General features: G+C 41.2%; 2 protein-coding genes across 2 annotated transcripts; one reads left to right on the plus strand and one right to left on the minus strand.

The window, feature by feature from the left end:
* Window positions 1-1667: 1667 nt before the first annotated feature.
* tbrg1 (transforming growth factor beta regulator 1) lies at window positions 1668-22584 on the plus strand. Its single transcript, XM_070970388.1, is given in 31 exon segments — window positions 1668-1730; window positions 2040-2165; window positions 2274-2436; window positions 2621-2728; window positions 7630-7772; window positions 7992-8098; window positions 8340-8493; window positions 10106-10155; window positions 10349-10465; window positions 10579-10706; window positions 10845-10993; window positions 11167-11292; window positions 11507-11668; window positions 11790-11982; window positions 12087-12217; window positions 12327-12492; window positions 12603-12706; window positions 15085-15112; window positions 16632-16778; window positions 17317-17362; window positions 17465-17547; window positions 17698-17734; window positions 19283-19519; window positions 19611-19681; window positions 19761-20002; window positions 20107-20243; window positions 20432-20578; window positions 20775-20872; window positions 20996-21106; window positions 21397-21542; window positions 22066-22584. Coding segments are annotated over 31 exon segments (3765 nt in total). The 5' UTR covers window positions 1668-1708; the 3' UTR covers window positions 22152-22584.
* On the minus strand, window positions 22577-27168 carry siae (sialic acid acetylesterase). Its single transcript, XM_070970389.1, has 9 exons — window positions 26972-27168; window positions 26552-26716; window positions 26057-26211; window positions 25649-25787; window positions 25220-25388; window positions 24827-25046; window positions 24435-24589; window positions 23488-23671; window positions 22577-23320 (listed from the first exon to the last, which is right to left on the minus strand). Exons 1-9 carry the CDS (start codon window positions 27108-27110, stop codon window positions 23066-23068), a joined length of 1581 nt encoding a protein of 526 aa, XP_070826490.1. The 5' UTR covers window positions 27111-27168; the 3' UTR covers window positions 22577-23065.

Below are 27168 nucleotides of genomic sequence, written 5' to 3' on the forward strand. Positions count from 1 at the left end.
ATCTCTTGTACAATGGTTAAAACATTTCAGTTTTTAAGTGTTATGATTGAGGGATCTGCTCTTGCCTGTGTGTGGGATTTTGTGATTATGTTTTTATTTCTTTTGTTTTTGTGTGGGTGGGGGGCGGAGGTAAGTAACTGTACTGCCCTCGTAGTAGTGCAGTCCTCGTAGCTGTTATATTGCATGCTTTAGCAGAATCTGTCAGCATCCTCGTCTTTCTCTCGTCCTTTACTCGAATATATTCTTGTTTTCGTTTGGATGGAATTGTTGGGAAAGGCGATCTGCATGGGAACTCGGAAAGTCTTTATTCAGTTTCCTGTTGTGAAGGATTTTAGTTGTAATTAGAGAAGGTGTAATTGACAGTTGACTCTAAATGTGATCTCTCTCGGGTGTAGATTAGCATGTTTATGTAGACATTCTTAATAACTATGATGCACAGTTTGATGGATGCTACTCAGTTTGATGAAAGTGTGTAACCTACTGTAATGCATGCTGCAAAAAAGTGTGTAACCTACTGTAATGCATGCTGCAAAAAAGGAGCTCATCCACAAGCGGAATACAGCCTTCGATCTCGGCATTACTTGAACTGTGCAGGACCACTTAACTTATCTGGCTCATCAGTGCAACATGATGACTGATGTGGATCTCGAATGTACTCATAGGAATACCTTCAGCAGTTCTACAACCTGGAAGAAGAGCCTAATGGACGCATGAAGAGGAGCGGGCCATCCTTCACCTCCAAGGTCAAAGACATGCAGATATTCTTTGGGCTCAATGCAACAGGTGTGCTGGACTCAGACACCCTGGAGGTGATGAGTAGTCCTCGATGTGGCGTTCCAGATGTGGAGGAGTATAGCCACATCCAGGGGACACGATGGAACAAGAATGTCATCACCTACAGGTATCTGGGTGGTCTTTACTGGTGTCAAATGATCAAGATGCTGTCACTCTTTTTGCATTCAAAGCAGAGAAGAATTACAGTCTGCTCATGAAAGATAAAGGCATGTCTGACCGAGATTGAACTTGCAAAAATAGAACAGTCTGGTTGTTCCTAAACTGCAAACCCCACCAATACGTGGGAAACATTTTGAGGCTGCGGGCAATAAAACATGTGGCAGAAACAGGGAATAGCAAGTGTCACAAATCATTATGGTTAACAGATTTTTGGGTTTGGGACTCCCGCCTCTGAGAGTTATTGTGGGTTTGACAAAGTGCCAAGTTCACCATACATGCTTGAACTTATGTAATACTGTCTGAAACGCCCTAATCCAGTTCTTTGTGAGTTCTCTTTGAGGCATGTTTGCAGAATGAGATGCAGAACAAATGTATAACTTAAGAGAAAGTAAGAAAGGCAGCTATTCTCTTTTTTTTTTTTAATGTAAAATTGAATTTACAAAAGACTGCATAACCTAAAAGTATGTGTTTTATTATGTAAGGACTTATGGGAGCTACTGCTCTTCAATAAGTATCACAAGTTCCTGTGCTGTGCTGTACAATTTCAATCAGACTGACGAGATTTGTATTTATGTCCTGTGTCTTTATGTTAACCAGTAACTTGACATGTACTCACTGCTGTTGCAGCATTGGCAGGTACACCAGAGATTTGCCTCGCAACACTGTGGACTCTCTGGTTGAGTCAGCTTTCAGTGTTTGGGCCAGAGCCAGCAGTCTGACGTTTGTCAGGTCACACACCCGCAGCGCTGACATCATGGTGGAGTTTGTGACCAGTGGTGGGTTTGTCTTTTTGTTTCCCTCAGGACAGAGATGGACGATATTTGGAAATAAACTGAACAGCAACAATATAATTCTCAGTGATATATTGTTTATGTTGTAAAACACAATCTCATGGATATACGCTCGGGGAGCTTCAGTAGTAATTTAACTGCTAACCAAGGCAGTGTCATCATACACTGGCTGCTCAACTGGACAGACTCATTTAGATGAGGTGAACGGAGGCCTGTAATTTTTCTCTTGGCTTGAAAGAAAATGGTTTTCTCTGTGGTTTCTATTTCATGTTTGGCCTGGATTATATTATGAAGAACATGGTGACTTGTATCCATTTGATGGGCCCAGAGGTACACTGGCTCATGCTTTTGGTCCGGGGTTGGGCATCGGAGGGGACACACACTTTGATGATGATGAACGCTGGACAGCAGGAAAAACAGGTGCTGATCTGCATCACACTGCCACTCTACACTCTGTAGGGATCTCAATAGATATCTACAAAAAGATGATGCCATTTATTTGGATGCATTTTCTTTGTCCTGTTGCAGGGTTTAATCTCTTGGTTGTAGCTGCACATGAATTTGGCCATGCTTTGGGCATGAAGCACTCCAGAAACCCAGAGTCACTGATGTATCCGAACTACAGATCCTCTCATCCAGCCAACCTATTATCCGCAGAAGACGTAGCAAATATCAACGCACTTTACAGTAAATTTCTATCTATTTCAAGTAAATTTACTGGAATGGAAGTACAGTGACATTGATTGGGTATTGTTGCATTTTTGAGGATTTTGTGGAATCTGATCCTTAAGTGTGCGCTGATGTGTGGCAGGTCCAGCCAGAGCTCGTCCAAACTACTTCTCCCGGTACAGCTGGAGCCCTCAGCATAACCCCTGGGCATCAGGATCGCTGTTCCCTCGGCCCATGCAGAACAAATGTGATCCAGATCTGACCTTTGACGCAGTGTCCACTCTTGGGGATGCCACCTTCTTTTTCAGAGAACAGTATGTTGATAATTTTTTCTAGTCTCTTCCACCCCAGGTTGCATTAAGAGGCCTTGATTATAATTCCATCCTACAATTGGTGATTAATGTTTTGACTTAACTGGTAATGTTTTTTTCCCACAAGATATCTCTGGATTAAACATAACGAGCAATATGACATCAAGGAAGGTCCCATCACCAACTTTATGCCTAAGATTGAAACCAGTATCGATGCTGCCTTCTGGGTGCCTCGCAGATCCACAGCTTATCTCATTCATGGTAACTGTCAACCGAGTCAACCGCAACAGAGCTTTTCTTGATCTCACTGCATTCTTATAATTTGATCTCATCCCATTTTCCATACACAATCATTGATCAATCATTAAACTGTTTTTCTCTTTTTGAAATCCACTGATTTTCCCTATGCCTTAACAGAATCCACGTTCTGGACAGTGAAAGGTTCTCTCATAAAGGGAAAGCGACGAGCACTCAGCCACTTTGGGTTTCCAGCCTGGGTCCAGGACGTTGATGCAGCAGTGCACATAGTGAAAACAGGACGCACACTCTTCTTTATGCATGACATTTACTGGAGGTGAGGCAACATGAATCCACGTTTGACTCAAATCAGAGCACGCTCATTGAAAGGACCATTCGTACTTTTCGCACAGAACATTTTACTCCGCTGATTTCAATTGTTTGAGGCTATTTTAAAACAATTTGCAAACAATTTAAGCTGTGCAGATATGAGAATACACACATTTCAAACTGTAGAATACATTTTCTTCAGCAACACACATATTCACATTAACTAGTTGCTTATTGACAAACATATCAGAAGCATATTAGCTCTTAATTAGTCATTATAAAGCACTTATTTATGCCTTATTCTGGGAGTTAATGGGTAAAGATTAGGTTATTAGGATGGGAATTTATGTACAACAGCTTCCTTACTGACAATAAATATGCAGTAATTAGTAGGTTATTGTATAGAGAGCCATTATGCTACTAACATCTGTGCTAATAAGCAACTAGTTAAAGCTGAATATGTGTACCTGAATATAGAGTGCTCCTTTTTTTCTTTATGAGGAGAGAAATCGGAATCCAGTGTCATACATTAGCAAAAGTGACAACAGATTTCTGTATGCGTGCACTACCGCCTGAATTAAATCAAATTATACTGTACTGTTTTTAGCCTAAATGAACAAACCAAAAATGAAAGTGTAGATCCGTACCAGAGACAAATCACAAAGCACTGGTAGATAGGGACTTTCACATTAAAAAAGTTGACTCAGACCTGAATGAAGGATTTCGTTTCTCACTCGGACCTCACACAGCGAGCAAAGGGCTCAGTTTGGATTCTGAGGTTTGATGACGTGACTATACTAGTAGCACCGTGTACAAATGTTTTGTCTCAGCTTTGAAAGAGGATCCAGTGATCATGAGTCATAACAAACATTGTTTATATCCCGCCTTTTTCAGTTACAATGAAAACCGAAGGGTTATGGATTTCGGTTACCCAAAGTACATCAGCGAGGACTTTCCTGGAGTCAACACCACAATAAATGCTGCAGTTCATAAAGAGGGTGAGCCAGTCTAATTATTATTACTCACTGTGATGTATGTTTTGCAAGCCATATTGTTATTAGTAGCACAGGAATGCTAATATAGATGCAACATCAGCAGAGTGGTGTGAAGTTTTTACAGAGCACGGGGTTCCCTCTATGATTTAAACTGCATAATTTACCCACTTCGCCACTTAAAGACTTTCGTGTGATATGCCGTCATTTCAAAAAGTAGATATTCAATTTCAGAGAGATGCACATCATCATCATCATCAGCAGCAGCGGCAGTGACATGACAAATTACAAACATCACAAAAATCACAAACAGCAAAACACTCTTACCAACATAAAGGTTAAATACATCAATCACCTTGCTGATTCTTCTCATTTCAGGTTTCATCTACTTCTTTGTCGGACCAGAGGTCTACAAATACGACTATACCAAGAAACTTGTTGTCGAGGTTGAGAAAGCAAATTCTTGGCTTGGATGTTGAAATACTGTAAATCCATGAACAAGGAAATTACCTGTAAACCTTGATTAAATCAAACCACAAGAGGAAAAAACTAAACACTGTGCTTCACTTCACTTTTAAGCGGAGTCTTATTTATCAGTCTTCATATTTTGTCAGAATAAAGAATAACTTAAATCTAATAATATGTGTGGTTTTTATATGTACCTCACAGTACAATGCTCCCAGCATTAGCTTTGGTTTATTTCATTTAAATCTTTTCATCAGATCTCTTTTGTGGTGCAGACTGGGTTTAAATTAGGTTTGCCTCACTTATGGCTGCAGGTTTTGACTTGACTGAATAGAATCTACAATACTTGCTAAAAACATTGGTTTCTATGCAACAAAACACACTCCTCACGCACACGTTTGACCATTATAGACAGAAAACCCAGACATATATGCAGACGTTTCATTGGGAGGTTTTAACCACAAAACCTCCAGAAAAGTGGGTCAGGTAGACCCAGCTGTAACCACCAGGACTGCGTGCTTTTTGGCCATGTGATTTCCCAACAATCCCGAGAATATCCCCATATAAAACATGTGAAGCCTGGTGGAAATGTGCATTTAAAACATGGAATTGTTCTGGCTGTGGTTCCCCGTTTTGGACTCTGTGATGTGCATGAGCACGTAGAGCTGGTGGAGACTATTTACTCAACGTGATGTATTTACACTTTATATTATCCACAGATATCCCATTCGAAATTTTTGCACTAATACATATTAAATGCAGAATTTCTAATGTAAAACTATTCCAAGCTATAACCAAGTCATGTTCTGTAATATGCTTTTATTCAGAAAGTTAATACTAGGTCTTTTTGATTTGATTGGCCTAATACAGATGTTCTCTTCTATATTACAAATAACTATTGGTATTGATTGAGCTGAACCAAATGGCACACTATTTTCTGCCATCAGTTTTTTGTTTTATGCACATCAACGGATTTCAGCTAAAAGAAGAATATGCAAAGCAACCAGAACACATAGTTTTAAGGGTTGATTAAGATCAACATTACTGAATGCATAGAGAAACAACAAATAAAACGTCCTTCCAACCATCCACTTCTCAATCATCTCAAAATTATTTTCCACCTCGTCTCCCTCTTTTGCAGTTGACATACTCCGCATTTAATAAGCAGGCTCAGTGAGGCTCAATGTTAAGTGTCCTGACACTTAACAGGAATCACCTCATCTATGTCCTTCATGAGTCGCTGAAAAGAGAGAAATCTCTCCCAGAGGAAAAACACTTTTTAGTGATAATTCAGAGGAAAAGGATTTGTATAAAGATACATTACATCATAAAAACTGAGACCTGATAGAGGATATGTTGCTGCAGAGGCAGCTGTGGAGCTGGCTGCTCCCACTGTGTCATGCTTGAGCCCATCTTTAGCACTGGCATGCAGGGTTGCAGAATACATGACATAAATGAACAGAGAGGATATGGAAATGTGCTTTTGATCAGCCCTGAAGATGTGGAGTGATGCAGCATCACTGAGGTTCATCAAAGTCAACCATGGCAAAGCTGATATAATCTTCCCTTTCGCCCACAGAAGTAAATCTGAAAACCACTTCTGAACAGTTATTCTGTTGGTTAAGATTTCAAAATGGAAATCCTGCTGAGTAATTAGTGTAAAGGAGACACAAAAGCACATTGGATTCTATAGTAATCCTGTCTAATTCATATTGTGAAGGAGTGTCTTTTCTGCTGCAGCTCATGGAGATTTCTTTCCCTTTGATGGCTCATGCCCCTCAGCCAGAAGAGGAGATGTGCACTTTGATGAAGATGAAACATGGATGGCAGGGAGGCAAGATTTGTCAGTCAAAACATGTTGAGAAGCAACATTATTTAGACAGCAAATTAAGGAGATTGTCAAAACAGTGTAACCATTGTTCTTTATACTGCTGGTTTAGGTTAATCAAGGTCTTGCAAAGTTAAAGCATACCTAAAAAAAATTGTATTTTTACTCAAGCTGTGTATGTGCAACTTGCAGGTACTTGTAGTAGTATTTTGATGTTATAACACATTTTCGAAGCAATTTATTTCACAGTTTAAGTGACTTTGTGTATTAAGATTATACACACAAACATCAACTTCACATCAGCTTAAACCTAAAGTTTGGTGCATTGTTATAATATTAAACTACTAAAAAGTATAGAAAGTAGTTAAAGTGACCTCCATCCCAACAACTACTTACATCTCAACTTACTTACTTGAACATTGCTGGAAACATTTGGGATAATGTAAGTACACAACTCAACAACTCAACAAACCCTAACACAACACAGATCAAGTCGTTTTTAGACACTTTAACGCAGATATGTTACACATTGTGCTTTTAAATAAAGGATCCGAATACTTTTGTGAACAATGTCAATTCTCCAATACAACTGGCAGGAAACAGGTGTTGCGCTGCTCTTTGTAACTTTAAACATGTTGCACTTCAGGCCACGCCCCAATCAGTGTCATTGGTGCAGGTGTCACACCTGCTGTGACATCATCACACAGGCCTGGCCAAGAGTGCAATATTTCTTAAAGTTTTCAATGGGATTGTTTATCAGTTTTCCCGTCAAATGCTCTGTTGCTGTATTTCAGGTCCTCACTGGGTTTGACTCACTCAAAAGACCCCTCTGCTATCATGTACTCCACTTTCAGGTATCAGAGCAGTACAGAGTACTCTCTGTCCAAAGCTGACATGCTTGGGACCCAAACACTATACAGTGAGAGGCAAATTAAAACTGGCTGTTTTTGGAATTGAGACTGTTTTTCTTTAAAAAACAGGGAAAATATTTGTTCATTTATGACTTCAAAAGAGGTTCAATATGCCTGAGTCTCCTTATTGTGTCATTCTAGGCACATGTGGATGAGAACAATGCAAACAACTTATTAAAATCGCCTGAGAGAGGGCGGCAGCAGCACATATTTACCAACCGTCAGTTCTCATGTTGATACCACTCATGACATCCCTGCCAAAGGCGTGGCGTACATATTCACTGGTAGAGTAATGGGCAGTCTGCAAAGCATCACTTAGGCCTTGTCAGCATGACAAGGCTGGATTTCCAGTAGGAGAACACAATGTTGCGCCCAAATTACAGCCTTGTGCAACTTAAGTGTTGCAGTTCATGCAAGAGGCTCATTGAGTTTGGCAGAGCTTGTGGTATGTTGCTGTTTTTCACAGTGTCCTAAAACGCAGTGACACGGCTGTGTTTTTCCAGGTCATAAGTACTAGGTGCTTCAACAGCTTAAGATGAGAAGTCATGCTCTCTCCATCTATGAGTATGGCTTCTCCTCCAGGGTCAAGCAGGTTGACACTGCTGTATGTGTCACGTGGGAGGTTTATTACGGGTAACTTTATGTATAGAATTTTTTTTTGCGTGAAAAAAAGACATGAATATTGTCAACAGGAAAGCATGCCCATCAAAATTTATTAATAGATACATGATCAATATCTACACATAATTCCTGTTCAAAGTTAGTGAATCAGTTTGTATGATTATTAAAATATTAGAAAACACTGTCTGCACTCAAACAGCGAACTCATTCTTTATTTATAAATCTAACAGGATGAACATTATTCATAAAGTTGTCTGTTTACTGGCATTAATGATCCAGTGTATGATGAGTGCAGGAGAAGGATGGACCCTGGCTTCCCCAGACTCATCCAAACAGGCTAACCTGGAATCCTGAGGTGACCCTACGCTGCCTTTAAGTTACATGGTAAAAAAAAAAAAAAAAGCAATAAAAAAAACCTTTCTGTAATATGGACCTGAGCAGCAGGACACAAATAGAATTCAACTGAAATAGAAGTTGTAATTTCTTGTTTTTACCGTGTTAAGATGGCAGGCGGATTGGGTTAACCGCACACTTTTGTACTGAAAACACCATTTGCCCCAGTTTTAGATCAACTCATGCAGAAATTTTCTGTTTACAGCTAAATGCTGTTGTTAACATTTCATTTAATTTGTTCTGAAACGAAATGAGGAGATAACACACTCTCTGTATGATGCTGTGTAATTTAACATTTCAGTTCAGTAATTAACATGTCAGCAGCATTTCAGTATTAAGCTGTTTTCAGTGGGGCTCATTTTAATCGAGTTGTATACTATTGGGTCATTTAAGTTATTGTTTAACAATGCCTTGTGTTTTAGAGGCTCATTGTAGCTTTTGAAAATCGAAATTTGCAAAGTCACCAAAAACTGCTGCTCTCAAACAAATGCAGCGCAATAAAACTACAGCATGTCACCTGAAATGGAATGAAGTAGGACAGAGAATATAATGAAAATACTCAAATAAAGTGCGAGAACTTCAGGATTGTATTAAAGTAAGTAGAGTACTTGAGTAAGTCACCGACCTTCCACACAGACATATAAGCAGACAGGTAGGTGCAGATAAAACCTTCCTGTCCGCCTACTCAGTTGTAACATGAACTTTTAAGCTGCTGTATGGTTGAATTCAAGGCAACATTAACGTAACCAAATGGCAGTGAGAGGTAGTTCCAACCGGAATCAGTGCATTTCAGTGCTTTGAGATAACCTCATGAGTCATATGCTGACTGCTCCACATAGTGCTCATGTTTACCCACCAAACCAGACTGTAGTCATTGTACATAGGGTTATCAAAAAGCACAAGAGAGCAGGGAAAACAACAAAATGTAAGCAAGTGTGTCTTTTTCTTGACAGAGAAGTTGTTTTGTTGATATGGCTGGCTGACTGGTGGCAGTTTTGTATTTTCTTCATTTCTAAATTTCTCACTTGGGATGATTGCTTGAGCTTGTAGGTGTATGTGCCTGTTGTTTCTCCACCAAACACCACAATTCAAAATGGTCAAATGAAGCAAATCAGTCTCATGTAATTGGAATGCTCTTCACTATTGCAGCTCAGTATATGATTTTGGCTAATAAAACTCATCTATATTTGACATAATACTCTACTACACTGTACATATGTGGCAAATAATACAGACATCAGATGGTAAATAATAAAGGTGCGAAGAAACAGTTGAAGAGGTGCATGACAGCATCTCAATAAAACCAGGACAACACACAATTAAACTGCTTCACAAATGTTTCATCATATGCTAAACGGATCATCATCTCCTCCCACAGTGTTGTCAGAGGGGCCACTATTTACTCCCCTTCCCCCCGACACAGGGGCTCAACGTTTGTTGGGATACACAACAGAACACTACGTACTCTTACTCAGGTTTTATCAGACCGTCAAGGCTGTCTTCATAAGAGGAGAGTGGATGGAAAGAAGAAAACATTTAAACAAGATGTCTCTGGCTGCTTCTTGGATAGTGCTGCTGGCCTGTTTAGCCGTGTGTCATGCAGCACCGACCGTTGCTCCAACAGTTTCACCAGAGGAAGAGGACCTTGCTGAGGTAATGCAGCAAATTAGTCTGCAGAAATATTAGCAGCTGGGAGCTGCCTAGACTAACCTGGTGAATACATCTCACATTTAAAGCCAGGGAGCTCAGAGGTGAGACAGGCTGTTAAATGAGTGAAGCTCTGTCATAGTAAGAGTAAATAAAATGTGAATCACTTAAAAAGTCCTCTTTCTTCTGCTGGTATCAGGGATACCTTTCTCAGTTCTACGCTGATGTTGGGATGAGAAACTCCACATTGAGAAGCATCAACAAGAACTCCTTCAGCCAGGATCTAGAAGCAATGCAGGCGTTCTTTGGTCTGGAGGTAATTTCAATGTTTGAAAGATTTTTACTCTCTTGTGATCAAAGAAATAATCACTGTGGCTAATAACTTCAACACTGACGAATCTCTACCTCATATCATCACGTGACCACCAGGTGACTGGTGTCCTGAATAACGAGACTGTTGAGGTCATGAAGGCACCTCGGTGTGGTGTGTCAGACATCAGCCGATATGGACACTTCCCTGGGAAACCCAAATGGGAGAAAAAGCTAATCACATACAGGTAACTGGAAGTTACACGCTACAGCAGCATGTTAATATTGTCAATACCTTAATCATGCAATTGGATATGTTGTTGTTGAATATATAACCTGGAATATGATGGCGATGATTACAACAACCTAGTGTATGATTTGAGCAGGATCACACGCTATACTCCAGATCTGACCCAGAGTCAGGTGGACACAACCATTGCTCGGGCCTTCCAGCTCTACAGTGATGTCATCCCACTGAACTTTAAACAGGTCTACAGCGGCACTGCGGACATCATGATCCTCTTCAAGGGCGGATGTGAGTGTGGATGAAAAGAGCGGTTTTCTTCTTCATTCATTGCCTTGCTTTGTTTGTTCTTTTTGTACATAATTACATCAGTGATGGCCGCTGATCTTGACAAATCTCTGTGTGCAATTATAGACTAACACTCTGAAACTTAAGATTACATTATCTTCTTTTTCACATTGCAGATCACGGGGACTTTTACCCTTTTGATGGGGCGGGGGGAGTCTTGGCTCATGCTAACTCTCCTGGACGGGGCCAGGGAGGGGACACACACTTTGATGATGATGAAACCTGGACTCTTACCCAAAGAGGTAAATATACTCTGTCCAATGAGCAAGACGTGTATAATCTGTGCAGTTCCCTATGAAGTTTAGTTCACAATAAGAGCTGAAAACTGTGTAAAGAAAAAAATAAAGCCTATATATTTTCAACATTGTTGACAAAAATAAATAGTTTCCCAAAAAAGCAAATGCATTGTATAAAAAAATAAATATATCTGACTATGATTGCAATTGCTGTGTTAAGGTGTGAATCTGCTGCTGGTGGCGGCCCATGAGTTTGGCCACGCTCTGGGTCTGGATCACTCCAGGGACAGACGAGCACTCATGTTCCCCACTTATCAATATGTCAATACAAATGGATACAGGTTGCCAGATGATGACAGACGTGGGGTTCAAGCACTTTATGGTGAGCACAAACATCAGATTCCACATAATGATTCACATTAATGTCAGATTAAATTACGGTGAGACAATCTTCCATTAAATGATCAATAATAACAATAATAACTAGCCAATACATCTTTCAGGCAGCCGCACACCAGTGCCCACAACAAAACCTAAACCACCTCCCGGACCAGATCCTGGACCAGAGCCAGAGGACCCAACAGAGGATCCAAACCCAGACCCTCTGCCCAACCCCAGAGATGAGCAGTGCAGCCGCGAGCTGGTGTTTGATGCTGCAACTTCCATCAAAGGAGACCTGTACTTCTTCAAAAACGGGTACATTTTTGAACGTGTGATGATCATCCTGTTTTGTTTTGTTTTTTTTCTTTGGGACATTCGTTAATACATCTTTTTATATTTCAATTTAAAATCCTTTTTAGATACTACTGGAGGAAGAGTACAAGATTGCCAGGAATCCGTTTGATTAAAGTGAGCACAAAATGGCCACGAATCCAATCTGTCGATGCTGCTTTTGAAGTCCCATACAAGGATGTGGTGTATCTTTTTGAAGGTAATGATCACAGAGCTTTGTTTGAATGTTGAACATACTCGATCTATTGCGTACTGTGAAGCTACACAGCTTCCACACGATATAATGACCTCCAGCTGTTTCTCTACAGGTAACCAATACTGGGCCATCAGGGCTCATGCAAAGACAATAATTTCAGGCTATCCGAAGTCTATCACCAACCTCGGACTCCCCTCTTCAGTCACTAAGGTGGATGCAGCCGTCTACGTGCCATCTACTGGAAAAACACTCATTTTTGTTAATAACCAGTATTGGAGGTGAGTGCTGGTCACAATCAAGGCTTCATTTCATTATTAACATGGCATGTACATGTTGAATCCATGAGATATTCATTGAGCATAAATGCCTTTTATTTCCTCTCTTGCAGCTATGATGCAGGCAAAAACAAAATGGACTTTGGGTACCCACGAGCCATCACCTGGGATTTCCCTGGCATAGGCTCCAGAGTAGATGCAGCCTTTGAGAATTACGGTGAGAAATGTTATTCACTTAAGTAATTTAACCAATTTCATAAAAATCAAGCGCTACCTTTTGTTAGAGTGACAAAAAATGGTTATCACCACAAACAGTGTCTTTATATCAACAGAACAGTCTGACAGTTTGGTTGACCTGCTTTCTTGCTGAGGGTTAAATGAGAAAATTGCAACCACAGTCACGTCTGTTCATTAGAAATGAAGCTGGAAGCAGGGGAAACAGCGAGCCTAACTCTGTCCAAGTCATAAGGAGGTTATGTGGTAGACTATTTCCCCAAACTGCTCCTTTAGCAATTGCTAAAATGACTATGTGTAATGTGAACTGTCTCGTAGTGACAAGCCCACAGAGAATTTCTGCCCTGTGAAGTGTTTAAGTGTATTTTCAATCACTGCTTTATGATGCAAACTTACTGTTTTAGCTCACCACCACCATTAACCCAGTTTCCAGCAACAGGCAGCTGTTTTCAGTCTAAAGCTCTGAAAAACCCACTGTGCACTATGATCAGCACCAAACGGCAGACAGACACAGTTAACGATTAGCTGGTGAAGCATTTAACAGCTTGAGAATATTTTGTGGTGGAGAGCAAAAACAGAGCTAAAAGGAGAGCGAATGTTGGACTTACATCAGTCAGGTGTCCAGAAACACAACTGCAAATAAATGACAATGTCGACCTCTTAATCTGTAAAAAGGCAACAGTTTGCTGACCATAAGAACTTTATGAGGTGACTGTAATCTAAATTGTTTTTAATATAAGTCAGTGTTGTGTTTCCAAATAATAAGTTAATGCTGCCAGTCCAATAACGTACTTTAATTTGAAGTGACTCTTCTCTCCCACAGGATATCTGTATTTCTCATCTGGCCCCAGACAGAGTGAGTACTACCTGCCATACAGGAGAGTGATGCGTGTACTGCTCAACTACGGCTGGCTCAACTGTTACTGAAAACTCTTTACCTATGACCCAACCGTCAGTGTCCAAGATGTTCCTGTTAGCATGCATATCATGAAAACCAATTATGTGAATAACAGTAACATATGTTGTTGTGATGTGGGGAACAGTTCTCAGAGATAGATGTTGTTTTGTAGTCTATGTGCAGCTGTTCATGTCAATCAAATGACAGTAAAACTGAACAAAGGTCAGTGAGTGATTATCAGTCAATCAATTCTGTAAATAACCTTTGACCCACTTTAAAATGTTTTTTTGTTGTTGTTTGTTTGGCATTTCTTCTGTTTTGGAAATAACAAAGGAATGTACTGATAATGAATGCATTTGCTCAGATATGGTTACTCAATTTCATTGATGCTAAATTGCACAATTACGGGTGTAAAAAAAGGGCTTAAAGGTTGTCCTTTGGACACATCAAAGGATTACAAATAAATGTGAAATGGAGTCATGCAAGAGCTCCCCTACAATTTCTTTATCCACTCTATCCATATGAGGGTCCAGCTTGCAGAATATACTTATTTGCACACACCAACTACAGGAAAGAAAAATAGCAAAAAATTTAAGCTGTGTCTGGTGATATAAAATACTACTGTATTTTGCTTGGATGCTACAATTTTAGAATTACGACCACAGGGCATGTTAGGTCAACTTTAGCCACATAAGAGGAGAGGACAACTGAGTCACTACATGAACGTGGGTAAATTAAGGATTTTATAGTTTAGTGATGGAGGTGTGAACGCAGTACAATCCTGGTTGAGGCACAAAGCAAAGAAAGAAGGTGATCAACATGCAACATGCAAGTGTGTGCCTTAAAGAGTTGGTTCATACAAATTACAGCAACATATATTTTCTCCCTTAACTCTGATGGAATCCAGTCAGAAAGATTGTTTTGGTTATATTTGCTCAGATTTTCGCATCTATCACCGAAACTTCTTCTTCCACCTGAATACAATGGAGGCGAACAAGACTGTGACTAGTGTCACCTTCATGACATTACAAAACAGCTAAATCTTTTCCAGAAACAGTGCGTCCACACTGCAAATAATCGCCGGAACATGCTGTCAGCATTTGCTATTTGACCTATTACCCTCAAACTGTCCACAGTGAGGTCTTTGGGGACAGTGCATCTGGAAAAAATGTAGCTGCTATTACACTATTTTAAAACCTCAGCAGTTTAAGCCAACACTATCTGCACGGCTATTTACCACAAGGGGTAAGTGACAAAATTCTTTTTTGTAATTTGGTTGAACCACCCATTTAATTAGTGATTTTTGGCTGTCTTAGGAGTGATAAGAAGTAACTGCTCAAATCAGATTAACCCCCCCCCCCCAAAAAACTAACCCTTTTATTGCTGGCTACCATGACAGAATGACAGAAAATAGGCAACAATAGTGTGATTTAGTTTGCACACGTTTATTTCTCAGTGCACAGCAAATGAGCTCAGTTTGACCTTATTTCTGTCACTCACCCTTAAATTTTAAGGACTTTTGTTTCACTATGGGACTATCCTTTTTGCTTTTACTTGTAATCTGTGTGTTGTTCTCTGGACATAAAACAACCACACAAATATTTAGGTCTGCACCACATGATAGGTCATTTTGCAATGATGAATGGTGAGGGAAGATAGCATTTGGAAACATTGCAGGTGCCAGAAAGAGGAAAAACTAATGAAAGAGAATGTGCATTTTAGAGTTTTTTTTTTTTTTTTTTTTTGACCATAAAGAGAGTTTTTCAGATAATCAAGTTATAAACAGCTGCTGGAGCAAAAGCAGTGTCCCTTTATTACTGGAGGCCAACTATGGCAGGAACCCCTGACATCTGAAGAGGAGGTAGCCAACTACCAATGACTGAGATAAGCTACATTTTGCTTAAATAACACTAAAAGAGTGATTAAAGAACAATGTAGATGTTTTGTGCACTAAAATTTATTGTATCACACACATGCTTCTCTAAATGCAATTTATAGATTTGGATTATGGCCATTTTTCACTGATGTGAAGACATATTTCATGGGTTCATGGTATTTTTAGTTTGCTACATAAAAATATTAATAAGAAAATGTCACAAATGCTTGGTAAATGTCAAATAAGTGATTTTATTCTCTATGAGCTTAGGTAAAGGTCAACATAAAGATTTTAGTTTGTGAAATGATGCTCAGAAATTATGAAGAAAAGATATAGTTTAACCTGAGCATCATTTCACAAACTCACAAATCTTATTGACCTTTGAGACGTGTTTAACATCAAAAGTATCATTCATCCCTGCTGTGTCCATAAATATAAGTGTGAAACTGAGATTTTTCACGTTTCTTATTGTACGTACGTCACATCATCGTCCAAGCGATCTAACCCGGATATCCGGTGAAAGTGTTCTTAGTAATACTGTCCGGTGTAAGCCACGTCCTCTATCTCATTTATTCATAAACATAGGCTGTTTTTCCCGTTGATGCTCGTACCTTGAACCATATTACTGTGATATTTTTTTTCTTTTTAGATTTTTTTTGTCTACAGCTCTACATTATTGCTGTATCACGCCGGAAGCTGTTGCTAGGTAGTTAATGTTAGCATGTAGCCGCACTGTCTGTATGTAAACATTGCGATGAGGACGACTGAAGGTTCCGGGTGACGCACGGAAACAAAGAGTGCGGAGCACGAACTGAAAGAAGTGGGTTTATTGGTTTGCTGCAGCTTTATTAAGGTGTGTGTGTGTGTGTGTGTGTGTGTGTGTGTGTGTGTGTGTGTGTGTGTGTGTGTGTGTGTGTGTGTGTGTGTGTGTGTGTGTGTGTGTGTGTGCGTTTGCTTGCTTGTAGTTGCTATTGTGCATTATGTTGTTAGCAGCTGTGAGCAATTAGCAAGTGTTAGCTAACTACACCATAGCACAACACGCCGATATCTATACGTGTCCCTTGCCTACAGTCTCAATGTTGCTGATGTTATTGTAGCTCATAACGACTGTTCTGCTAATGTTTCTGCCTAAAGGACCCCGTCTCCTATGGAGTCACTCAACACGTTTGAATCTGAGATGGAGGCTGATGGACAGGGGAACTACTCTCTTTTTCCTGCTCTGGACAGCATTGCTAGTCTGTCTGGGACCGCTGAAACTCTGGAGAGGTTGTTGAAAATAATGTCATTTTAAAACAAATCATTACTGCGTCGTACTCTAGAAAGTGTGCACTCACTGCTTATATATACATATAGACCTGTCCAAGATTCAATGCATCCGTTTAGATAACAGGGTGTGATGGATACAGATGCGAGCATCCCATCCATGTAGATGTGCCCCAATGAAAAGATGTTGTCAGTTTTGTGCTCACATGGAATCAAATCAGAATGCAGCTCAAATTTAATACCATAGCATTAAGAGTGATACCACTCCAAAACAACAGTGGAGCATTACTTTGTCATTCTGGACTCTGTCATTTAAGCTTTTCTTTTGTTGGCTGAGTCACATCATCCCGTATTAAATGACAGACACAGTGTCTGCCACGTTGCATTTGCCAACATTTTTAGTTTCCTGGTACAGTTTGACTGCTAACTAAAATATGGACGCATATGTGCTCTAAATGTTTAAGATTTAATGAATAATGGTTCTCAAAATATCAGTGAATAAAATAATGCTAAACTGGATGATGCTAAATATTTGTCTTTGCAGCGAACCACCTAGTGAAATTGCAGAGAAGCCAAACCTCACATGGCTTGATGCTGCGCAGGTATCTGCCTTATGTTCTTCCTATTTTGGTGTTATTGATAACATTTACTGTTTATCAGAGAACAGTTGTTTTTGTTTGGTAACTCTCCTTTTTCTCTTATAGATTGTGTTGGAAGAAGCTGGACGTCCCATGCACATAAAGGAGATTAAACAGAGGATCATCGACAGGGGACTTGTTCAATCCAAGTACAGCAAACCTCTCTGTTGACTACACATCTTATTGCTCATGTGCTCACACTTTCAGCCACAGTGGGGATGGCTTTTAATGTCCACTGAAGCCTAATGTTTGTTTCAGTTTCTGCTATTCAGACTCTTCTTATCTTCTCTCCTCGGCAGTGCTAAGTCAAGCCTGGAGGCCGTCATGTATCGTGAGGTAAGGAGGATGTTTGACACTCAGTCGGACAGCAGCCTCTGCTGTTGAGCGTAATGACCTGCACCTCCATTTAGCATTGAGTTCAGCTGATGCGGTTCATGCAGTCATCTGTATTTCTGTTGCTACGTTTGCTTTCTCCATGTTTTTCCATCTCGCTTCTTTGACTTTGTTTCACATTTTTTAAAAGAGGCAGACACTTTTTGGCTGTAATCAGAACAAAGGATGCTCTGTGTTCAGAAGCCTTGAACCTGCTCTATCTAATAATGGTGGAATTTATCTAAATTAACCCCTCGCCATCTTTTGGCAAACAAATTTGGCTTTTCCAGCCCCCACACATTGGCCTCAGTCTCGCATTATGTTTCAGACACAAAAAGGCAGCAGGAGATTCAAGAGGATTGAGAACAGAAACGGAGTCTTTGCACTGCTGGTGAGTTATATGGGACACTAATGTCAATTTCACACAAAACCTGAATATGTGACGGGATACTGAAAATGCATTTGAGCAGACTATTGGTCTGGATATTAAGGGGCTGCTGTCCTCACAACGTCTGGCTCCAGAGCTCCAGTTGGATACACGTTGTTGCCCGGTGTAATACAATCATATAGGCACAAGTTATTTACGTTGAAAGTTACCTTTCAACATCGTTAAAGTGGTAGGGATTTTTGCAGTGCTGTCTGACAAATCTCAAATCAAATGACTAATCTGGTTTAATGTCGTAGGATATCTCCCATTTCTTACTTTATAAAAAAGATGATGCAAGGATCCAGAAGAGCAGAATTTAAATAATTAGGGCTGCTTGGTAATAATATAATCAATATAGACTTATTTAATATATGATGTGTATATGACGTGTAGCTGATCTAAACCACAGACGGACTGAGAGAGAGTATGTGCTTTTATGGAGGGGCTTTAAAGAAAAAAGGGATTTCTAACACGAGACAAAACGAGAGCATCATTGCGAAACAGAATGTGGCACAAAAATCATTTTATCTTCATTATCTTGTTTTCATAATTGTTTGAGGCCAAAATCGTAATTGAAAATATAATTTGATTAATCGCCTAGCCCGATCCATAACTCACTATTAATCTCCAATTATAGTTACAGCACTCTGCTGTACTAATAAGCCCTTAGAATAACTGCCATAGTACCAATGCAGACCTGTGTTAAACGTTCAGCAGCTCGATCTTTGAGCTATGTTGGACAACTCATTTTGACTAGAGCATACTAATGGCACAGAGAGACTTATTTCCTAAATCTGTGTTTCACCATCAAAAGATAGTGAGCCGGGAATCCCCCCACAGATAAATTCAGAGCACAAATCATTTCTTTAGTTTTGAAGATCTGTGCACATTTTGTTCTCAGTAACTTTCATCCTTTGTCATACAGCAGTTTAAGTGTAAGCTCCATCAGTGTTCATTCTGTCGTCTACATTTTACTTTGTACTCTCATCCATGACCCTGAAGGCAGCACAGACATTAGCCTTAGGTACTCCTGGTGCATATGAACAGATCTCTGTCCTTCTCTTCCCCCTCTGTTTCCTTTATAGACTGATGAGGAGCGGCAGCAGGCCCTGCAGGCCTTCACTGCTCAGTCTTTCCTGGGCTCTCCGCAGCAGAATACCATCTCCAGTTCTGGCTCAGGTGCCTCGGCGCCCGCCTTCCCATCCCCCACCAGCTCCTCAGAGCATAAGACCAAAATGAAGAGAGGTTCACGAAAAAACCAGAACGAAAAGTATCGACTCAAGTACCTTAGACTGCGCAAGACTGCCCGTGCCATGATATTTGTGAGCAAACTATCAATCCTTGAAAGCTTACTGTGGCTTTTCTTTCATGCACGTGTGGTATGATGTTGTAAAGAGTGATTTTCTCCCACAGGAGAATGCAGCTCTCTGTGATGAAGTGGCCCACTTAGAAGAGAAGTTTCTGAGAGGCAAGGAGGAGCGGAGGTGAGGTGTTCAAGCATTGCTTTTGTCCAACTGGTGTGATTCATGATTCATTCACATTCATATTATTTCTCATTTCCAGGTTTTTGCTGAAGTCACTGTTGCAGTACCAGTCTTTGTCAGAGGGGGAGATACTACCCACGCCGAGCTCAAGCTCTCATCCACCTGTGCCGCCTGTGGCATTGACCTCAGGTCCTGCAGGGGCTTCAGGCCTGACTGGAGGGCACAGCCTGGCTTCGGTGGTGTCAACAGGGGAAGACGGACCTCTTAAAAAACCAAAGAAGGAAAGGAAAGAGCGAGGCAGGGAAAATGGAAAGGAGGAATGTGAGTGCTGTGTATTCATGCCGATGCATGTTGAAAATGACAGACAGTTAGTTAACTTTCAATGTGGTTTACCTATTATTTTATCTCCCCCCTGGTCTGTTCAGTTCCAAAGAAGATGTCTAAGAAGAGAAAGCTGGCAGACGGGTCTCGGAAGCTGGTGCAGCCCATCCCTCTGGACTCATCCGGTCGTCCTGTCTTCCCCATCGTCCTGGGAGGTTTAACGGTCTACAGTCTGGGAGAGGTCGGTGTCTGGCTTCACTCCCATGCCAGAGCTGTATTACCACGCTCACCTAAATTGTGAATCACACACGCTCCCGCCATTCAGTCATCAAATGGTGGTTGACTGAATAAATATTAAGTCTGTATCACAACAACATGTGATAGAATGAAAGCCTCTCTAAAAGCCTTTTACGTTTTTCTGCTCTCCAGATCATCACAGACAGGATGTTGTTCCACGATGAGTGTGCCATCTACCCCGTGGGCTTCTGCAGCACCAGAGTCTTTGCCAGCATGAAAAACCCCGACCAGCAGTGCCTCTACACCTGCCAAATCAAGGACGGGGGAACAGGTCCACAGGTGCACACATGGAGTTGTTGCTGAAGTCAGATTTGCCAACTTTAATTTAGAGATGGATAAACTTGAACACAACAGAGCTACGGTGTCCAGCCTTAGTGATGAAGATGTGTTTTGTTCAGTGTCAAATGCCAGGAATGAAATTAAATGGTTTTGAATAAACTTTATTGACGCATACAATCCAATTTTGTTCCCCAAGTTTGAGATTGTGCCTGAAGAAGATCCTCAGAACGCCATCGTGGCCTCCTCTGCCCTGACGTGCCACTCCAATTTACTGAAGGCCATCGCATCTGTCAGGTACCAAAGTCCACCATATGTTCAAGGCAAATTCAGACTCAAAAAGCTCAGTCAGCTCAATGTGATGACTTTGTAATCATGCAAAAATCAACATGCACTTCTTTCAACATGCCCTCTGTGAAGCTCCAAGTCTGTGGCGCCCATCGTGCCGTCAGGAGCTGACTTCTTTGGCTTCTCCCACCCCACCATCCAGAATCTCATCCAGAGCTGTCCTGGAGCACGCAAATGTAGCAAGTAAGTTCACCGTCCGCGGTAACAACTGCAGCATGCACTTCACATCTTTTCTGACCTGCAGATTATCATTTAAGAATGAGATTTGTCTGAATCTGCAATATTAAATAATTAAAACGTAGCTTTGAAGGAAAACATTAACGAGTAAAAACAAGACCTTTTGCATAGAAATACATAGAAATTATGCTTACTTACTGGACGGTTAAGCAACAGCAACGGTTTTGCAGTTGATTGAATTTCCTTTTTGAGATACGCATCAAATTACGGGACTTTTTTTAATTTGCTTTTTTTAGCTACCGATGGATCCGTTTTGAGGTGTGTCGCCCTGGTGATGGCCAGATTCCTCATAGCCTATCAGAGGACGACGCCTCGGTCAACTTTGAGGCCTACCAGAGACACCAAGGCTTTGATGAGAGCATCAAGACGGAGCACATTACAGGTTGCTTAAAGATCTCTTTTCCATGCTGGCAGTGTCTTCAGCTCTGCTCTCATGTTTGTTACCTCCATCATGTTTTGTTCACACCTCTTTAATTTGCAGGACCTTAATTATTGCATGCACACCTAATAACATAGCATAAAAGCTGATGTATCAAACACATAAAAGCAACCGGGTGAGAATTCCATGTTGGGGAAACAAGTGAAAACTGTGTCTCCTTCCTCGACAACTGCTGTCAAAATGTGTGAGCAAAGCAGTGAAGCTGCTCAGTTATACTTTTCTCTGCTGGAGTGTGTCAGTGAGCCTCCTCACCCCAGCAGCTGCTCCTCCAGGCCTCTGCTGTAAATAACATAGTGTAAGTGGCTAATAAAAGTGCACTCCCTTCCAGAAGTCAAACTGTAAGTGTAAGGATTACAAAGCAAAAGTACAGCCAGGGTTTCACAGTGCTTGTTGTGCCTTGCACTTTCAGCCCTGACAGTGACTCTTCTTTTTCTTCTTCACTGTTTATGCTTCTGTCTTTGCTCAGGACAGACACCGTCTCCCAGCTCCTCTCATCAGCACCACCTGACCTCCTCAACCATGAAGCCCTCTACCTCATATTACAGCTCCTGATGCTGAAAGTGCCGCAGAAATCAATCCAACGTGGTCTCAGTGCTTGTAAACTTTCATTCTTATGTACAAGCCTTGTCCCCTCCCCCCCGCCTTCCTGGTTCAATAATAACAGGTCATCGTCTCGCAAGTCCCAGACAGCATTAGTGGGGATGTGTGCTGAGGTTATTATGCTTTCCCCTTATACAAATTTTGGTACATGGCTAACATGTCTTTCCAGGGGAAACAACAATATATCACATGTGATTAATCAGTAATTTCATCTCATTTCCATCTGTTTTACTCTGAAGTAAAAGCACTGCCTTTGAATATAACACACCCTCATAAGCCTTGTTGCTGAAATGTCATTTATTCATCAAAAAGACTCATTTCTGTTGTAAACGTCAAAATCCAGAGTTTTGTTACAATAAAAACATGTTTGTCATGCTTTTCTACATTCATGGAGTCCAGCAATTATTGGCAGTGGCTGTAAGAGCATAGTATACATGCTCATCACATTGTATACAGAATAAACAATATAACCAAATGTATATACTGTATACCTTTATACTGTCCTAAACTTAGTGTCCTGTCACACTGACTGGGAGGCTTTATTGAATTCTTAATACCAAAACTGATTGGTTTGTGTTAAACCAGAGCAATGCAGAAGTCAGACATTCAGATTAAAAAAAAAAAAAACACCCTTCACTCTGAGGTTTTACGGCTAAATACTTTGATGCCTTTACATCTGTGAAAAACAGACATATTAGCTACATTTAGCTCATCACTTTTACAGTGTCATCCATTGTCTTTCTGAACTTACAAGCTGGTAAATCTGCCTACAGATCTGCTCAGTCAGCTCACTTTGACCCAAAGGAACCAAAGGCACATGCTTTTTATCACTTCGTCCTCTCACAGTTTCCAGGTCAGTAACTTTTCTAAACGTTTCCTGTTGCTGGGTAGCGGTTGATGATAAAAGGAGGCGCAGGTAAAATTCCGCTAGCGCTGTAGATGGGACAGGCTCTGAAGCTGCAAGGCCAGTCTCTCCATGCATACCGAAGGGCAGTTACTTCCTCAGTCGGCGGACACAAGTTGGCAGCTATCTGGACGGTGGTTGGGCCCCACTGCATGATGGGAACTGCTACCCAGTGAGACGTAGACCCACATGGAGCCTGAATCATGGAGCAACAGATCTTGATAGAAGGAAAATCACAGTTTTTAGCAAGAAATTATTCTGTTTATCATCAGCCCAAACATCCACTACATCTATTATTAAACCGATTTTGTGTTCGTATCCCTAACAAAGCCAGCGGGTGAATCTGGGACATACCTGCACTGACTATGCTGCTGCCAGCCTTACCTCAAAGATGTCCTTAGATGGCGTGACAGAGACGGTCTGGTCATAGGTAATGGTGACATATGTCGGACCGTACAGGATTTGGTTGGGGAAAGGTCCGAGGAAGGGCACGTCCTCATCATAAGCCACTGCCCTCGCCCCCAATGTCAGCCTGTAAGCTACGTCCTGCTTGTCTCTGGGATGGATCCTGAAACAAAAAGAAAATATCGCTTGAACAAACATCACGGATGGACCAGTTGGGAAGACCAGATAGGGAGGCTGAAAGTCAATACAGTAAAGCAGGACACATAATCGCATTTAATAAAGATGAAAAATAGCTGAAAGCTGTTACCCTGCTGCTCTTTCATTTTTTGGTACGTTAAGAAATTCTGTCACTGTGAGAATTATGCCAAGGAATTATTGTGCCTTGGCAGCACATAGGGGGGCAAGTCCATGAAAAGTTTTATAGATGTTTAGAAAAATCCATCCACAGACTGACTGCATGCCAAAGCAGAAACATTTGAACAGGTGTGATATGAGCTCCACGCTCCAATTAAAACTCTCACAGCAGCATTTTTTCTAAATATACTAAACAGTGAAATCAGGTCAAAGCTGTCATGGCTGTTAAAAACAGCACTGACCTTCTGCACCACAACTCTCAAATTAAGTTAGTTTTACACGGAGTTCTGATGTGTAAGAGTTGTTAATCAAATCTATATGAAGCGGTTGCACAGCAGTGATCTGAATGCTTCTTTTACACGGCGTTTCTGGCTAATTTATGTCCACCGAGCACACCTGGATGTCAGACACACTCACTGTCAGCAGGGTGATTGAAGGCTCAAGTGATGCAGACTTCCTTTACAATCCCTGCACGTCCTGATGTGGTACCATTCATTAATCTCACATCGGTGCTGTATGAGCAAAGTGTAATGATTTCACATGCTGTGAATACATATCAACACAATCCTTACGTGCCATAGGGCGAGGTTTCATCTGGTAAATCCACAGCCACAGCCATGAAGGTTCTCTGCATGCGGGGGTTCGGGACAAAGCCAGTGTCTGCAGTCTGGTGCCAGCGGATGTTTGGAAAGCCGTCATCTGTGGAGCCCTTTTTGTGGGTGGACAGCTGCAAGTGTAAAGAAATCATTTGTTACATCTACAGTGTTGCAAGTAATGTAGCTATAGTATATTTTATATACATACTGGCAAAGGAGCAGCACCAACTGCTGATTGCCACAGTCTCTTCTTTGATAGCACCACCAGGGGGCGACACAGTTAGATATTTTTATAATTACAGTGTTTTTAAAAAGTTCGTTTTAAGACCTGCATTACTCCTAAATTAAAAACAATAATACCAACACACCTGGACAAATCCAAAGGGAAAGTCGCAAGCCGTCTGGCCCCCTGAGCCCTGGTGGAACGCCATCCTCCAGTCATCAATCATAGCAGGGAAGGAGCAGTTGTACTTCTCTTGATGATAATCTGCATTTGCCTCACCTTGGTACCAGATGGCTCCTTTGATGGTCATGTTGAGCAGCGGGTGGATCATCGCGTTCCACAAGACTGAGTTTCTGTCTTTAGGGCTGGGACGATGTAGCAACAGTGCAGTCAGTGCAAGCTAACTTTTCTTGATTATTACTCAGGGGAACTGAGAGCGTGAGAGAAGCTCTTACACCTGCATGAGAACTGTTTGGTAAAATGAGCTGTCCGTTGTCAGGCTGCAGCTTAGCTGAACTGCGTTCCATCATATCTTTACCTGACGTTACTTAGCTCTAGTCCACACTGCTGCAGGGCTCTTGAAGACGACCAGGCTTCGACAGGTGTGCCTCCCCAACAGGACTCCACCAATCCTATGGGGTATTTCAGGTTCTCGTACATGTAACGTCCAAAGAGCCAGCACACTGCTGAGAACTCTGCCACATCTCCTAGAAATACATCTGCCTGTTAATCTGTCATAACCATTGATGTTTTATTCTATTATACGGACAGCACCACACTGTAATGTGCTGTACCCACAATGAAACAGCAGCTTGGATACAGGAACATATGCAATACATGCATGTTTCTATCACACGCATCACTTAGAACTGGCTCAGTTGCAGTTCAGTACCCCAAAACCAAAACCTTTAGCAGCAAACAAGTCTTTAAATAATTCTATGAATAAATAAATAAATCCTTGACTTACTGGCTGTGGGCACAGACCAGGGAAGTTCCACTTGAATCAAATCAATCAGCTCAGTTTCACTCAGGTTCAAGGCTGCCATAAACATCCTCACATGAGGATACTTTGCGGCGAGGGCCAGCTCCTGTGATGCATTGAAAATCTATTGGAGGATGAATAAATGAATATATAAAGGAGAGAGTTCATTTAACAATTAAATATGAATAATACATACATACCTAATAAAAAAAGTCTTTTTGGGTAGAAGGCTTCATGCCACAAATGTATTTTGTACAACCTTAGTGCAACCAGGTGATGTGAGTCATCTTTCTGACACCAGTGCTGTCCTTTAAAACCAATTTTGTCAGTATTAAGTCAGTATAATTGATACAAAAACACAAAATTCCCTGGGGTTCACCTGGCTCAGCCTACCTGGGATGTTTTAAAGTACATGTTGCTCTGCCCTCCACACAGCCAGACATCTCCAAACAGCACATCTGTCAGGCTGGCTCTGCTGCCCTGAGCGGCTGCTGTCACATTGTCGGGACCACCGGCTTCAACGGGGTCAAGCATGACTCGCCAGATACCTGCAAAAAGACAAAAACACTCAATGATTATGGACTACTATACGCAGTACATTAAAAAAAATCAACTGTGCTGTGGTGTCACTGAAACATGTAATGCAGAAACATAACACAATAACTATAATGCATATCAAGAAGGTTGAGAAACTAATTCTGAAGCTTCCTCTTCCTCCGGGCACATCCTTCTGTTCACACTGTTATTACACAACAGCAGCTCTGATGCAAAAATGGGGTGTGTGCCATATCCACCTTGTCAGGATCGCTCTGTTTGGCCTCCGCCTCCATTCAGTATATGCAGATGTCAGCATAAACTTCCCAGCTGACAACAACCAGCTGTACTCACCTTTTGTCACAGTGACCGCCAGTGAGGTTTTCTGTTTTATTGGTCCTGACAAGGAGATGGTGACCTGAGCACCATCAGGGCCATAGCCCCACAGCACAGCTCTCTCTGGAGACCTCTGCAGCACCATGTGGTCTCCGTAGTAGGAGGCAAAGCGCAGGTTCCCATCTGCACACAGACAATGTTTCTCTACCCTTAGTGATGCTATATAATGTAATAGTTAATTTCTAAGTGTTATTAATTGGCTATTAATCAGTGTACTAACGCACAACATGTATAGTAGGATATAATGATATATATAGTTCAGACACATAGATGCAGGAGAGGGCAGAAGCAGAACTGGCCTTTGATTTCTGTTTTACATGAAGTCAAAGCAGGAAACATTAGACTTTTCTGACACACATCTCGGCAGACTGTACTCACCACAGTTGTGAAACGAAGCTAAAAGTATGAAAACAACACACAGTGTTACTGCCATGACAAGAAGACAACACACGTTAATGAAAAGCTGCTGAGCGCTGTCAGGCACAGTCACGAGAGCTCGTGTCCTCAGTGAGGACATAGGACGCTCAATAACAGCTGTAACCGTCACGGGTTCTGCCAGAAGTCACGTAAAAAAC

Source organism: Chaetodon trifascialis, chromosome 9, assembly GCF_039877785.1.
Source record: "Chaetodon trifascialis isolate fChaTrf1 chromosome 9, fChaTrf1.hap1, whole genome shotgun sequence".
Taxonomy (NCBI): Eukaryota; Metazoa; Chordata; class Actinopteri; order Chaetodontiformes; family Chaetodontidae; genus Chaetodon; species Chaetodon trifascialis.

Excerpts from the sequence above, each read along its gene's own strand:
- siae (XM_070970389.1), bottom strand. The coding sequence starts at position 27,110 with ATGTCCTCACTGAGGACACGAGCTCTCGTGACTGTGCCTGACAGCGCT. Across the intron at positions 25,047-25,219 it reads CTAGAGCTAAGTAACGTCAG|CCCTAAAGACAGAAACTCAG; the intron begins GTAAAGATATGA and ends ACATCGTCCCAG. Across the intron at positions 23,321-23,487 it reads CATCTAAGGACATCTTTGAG|ATCTGTTGCTCCATGATTCA; the intron begins GTAAGGCTGGCA and ends CCTTCTATCAAG.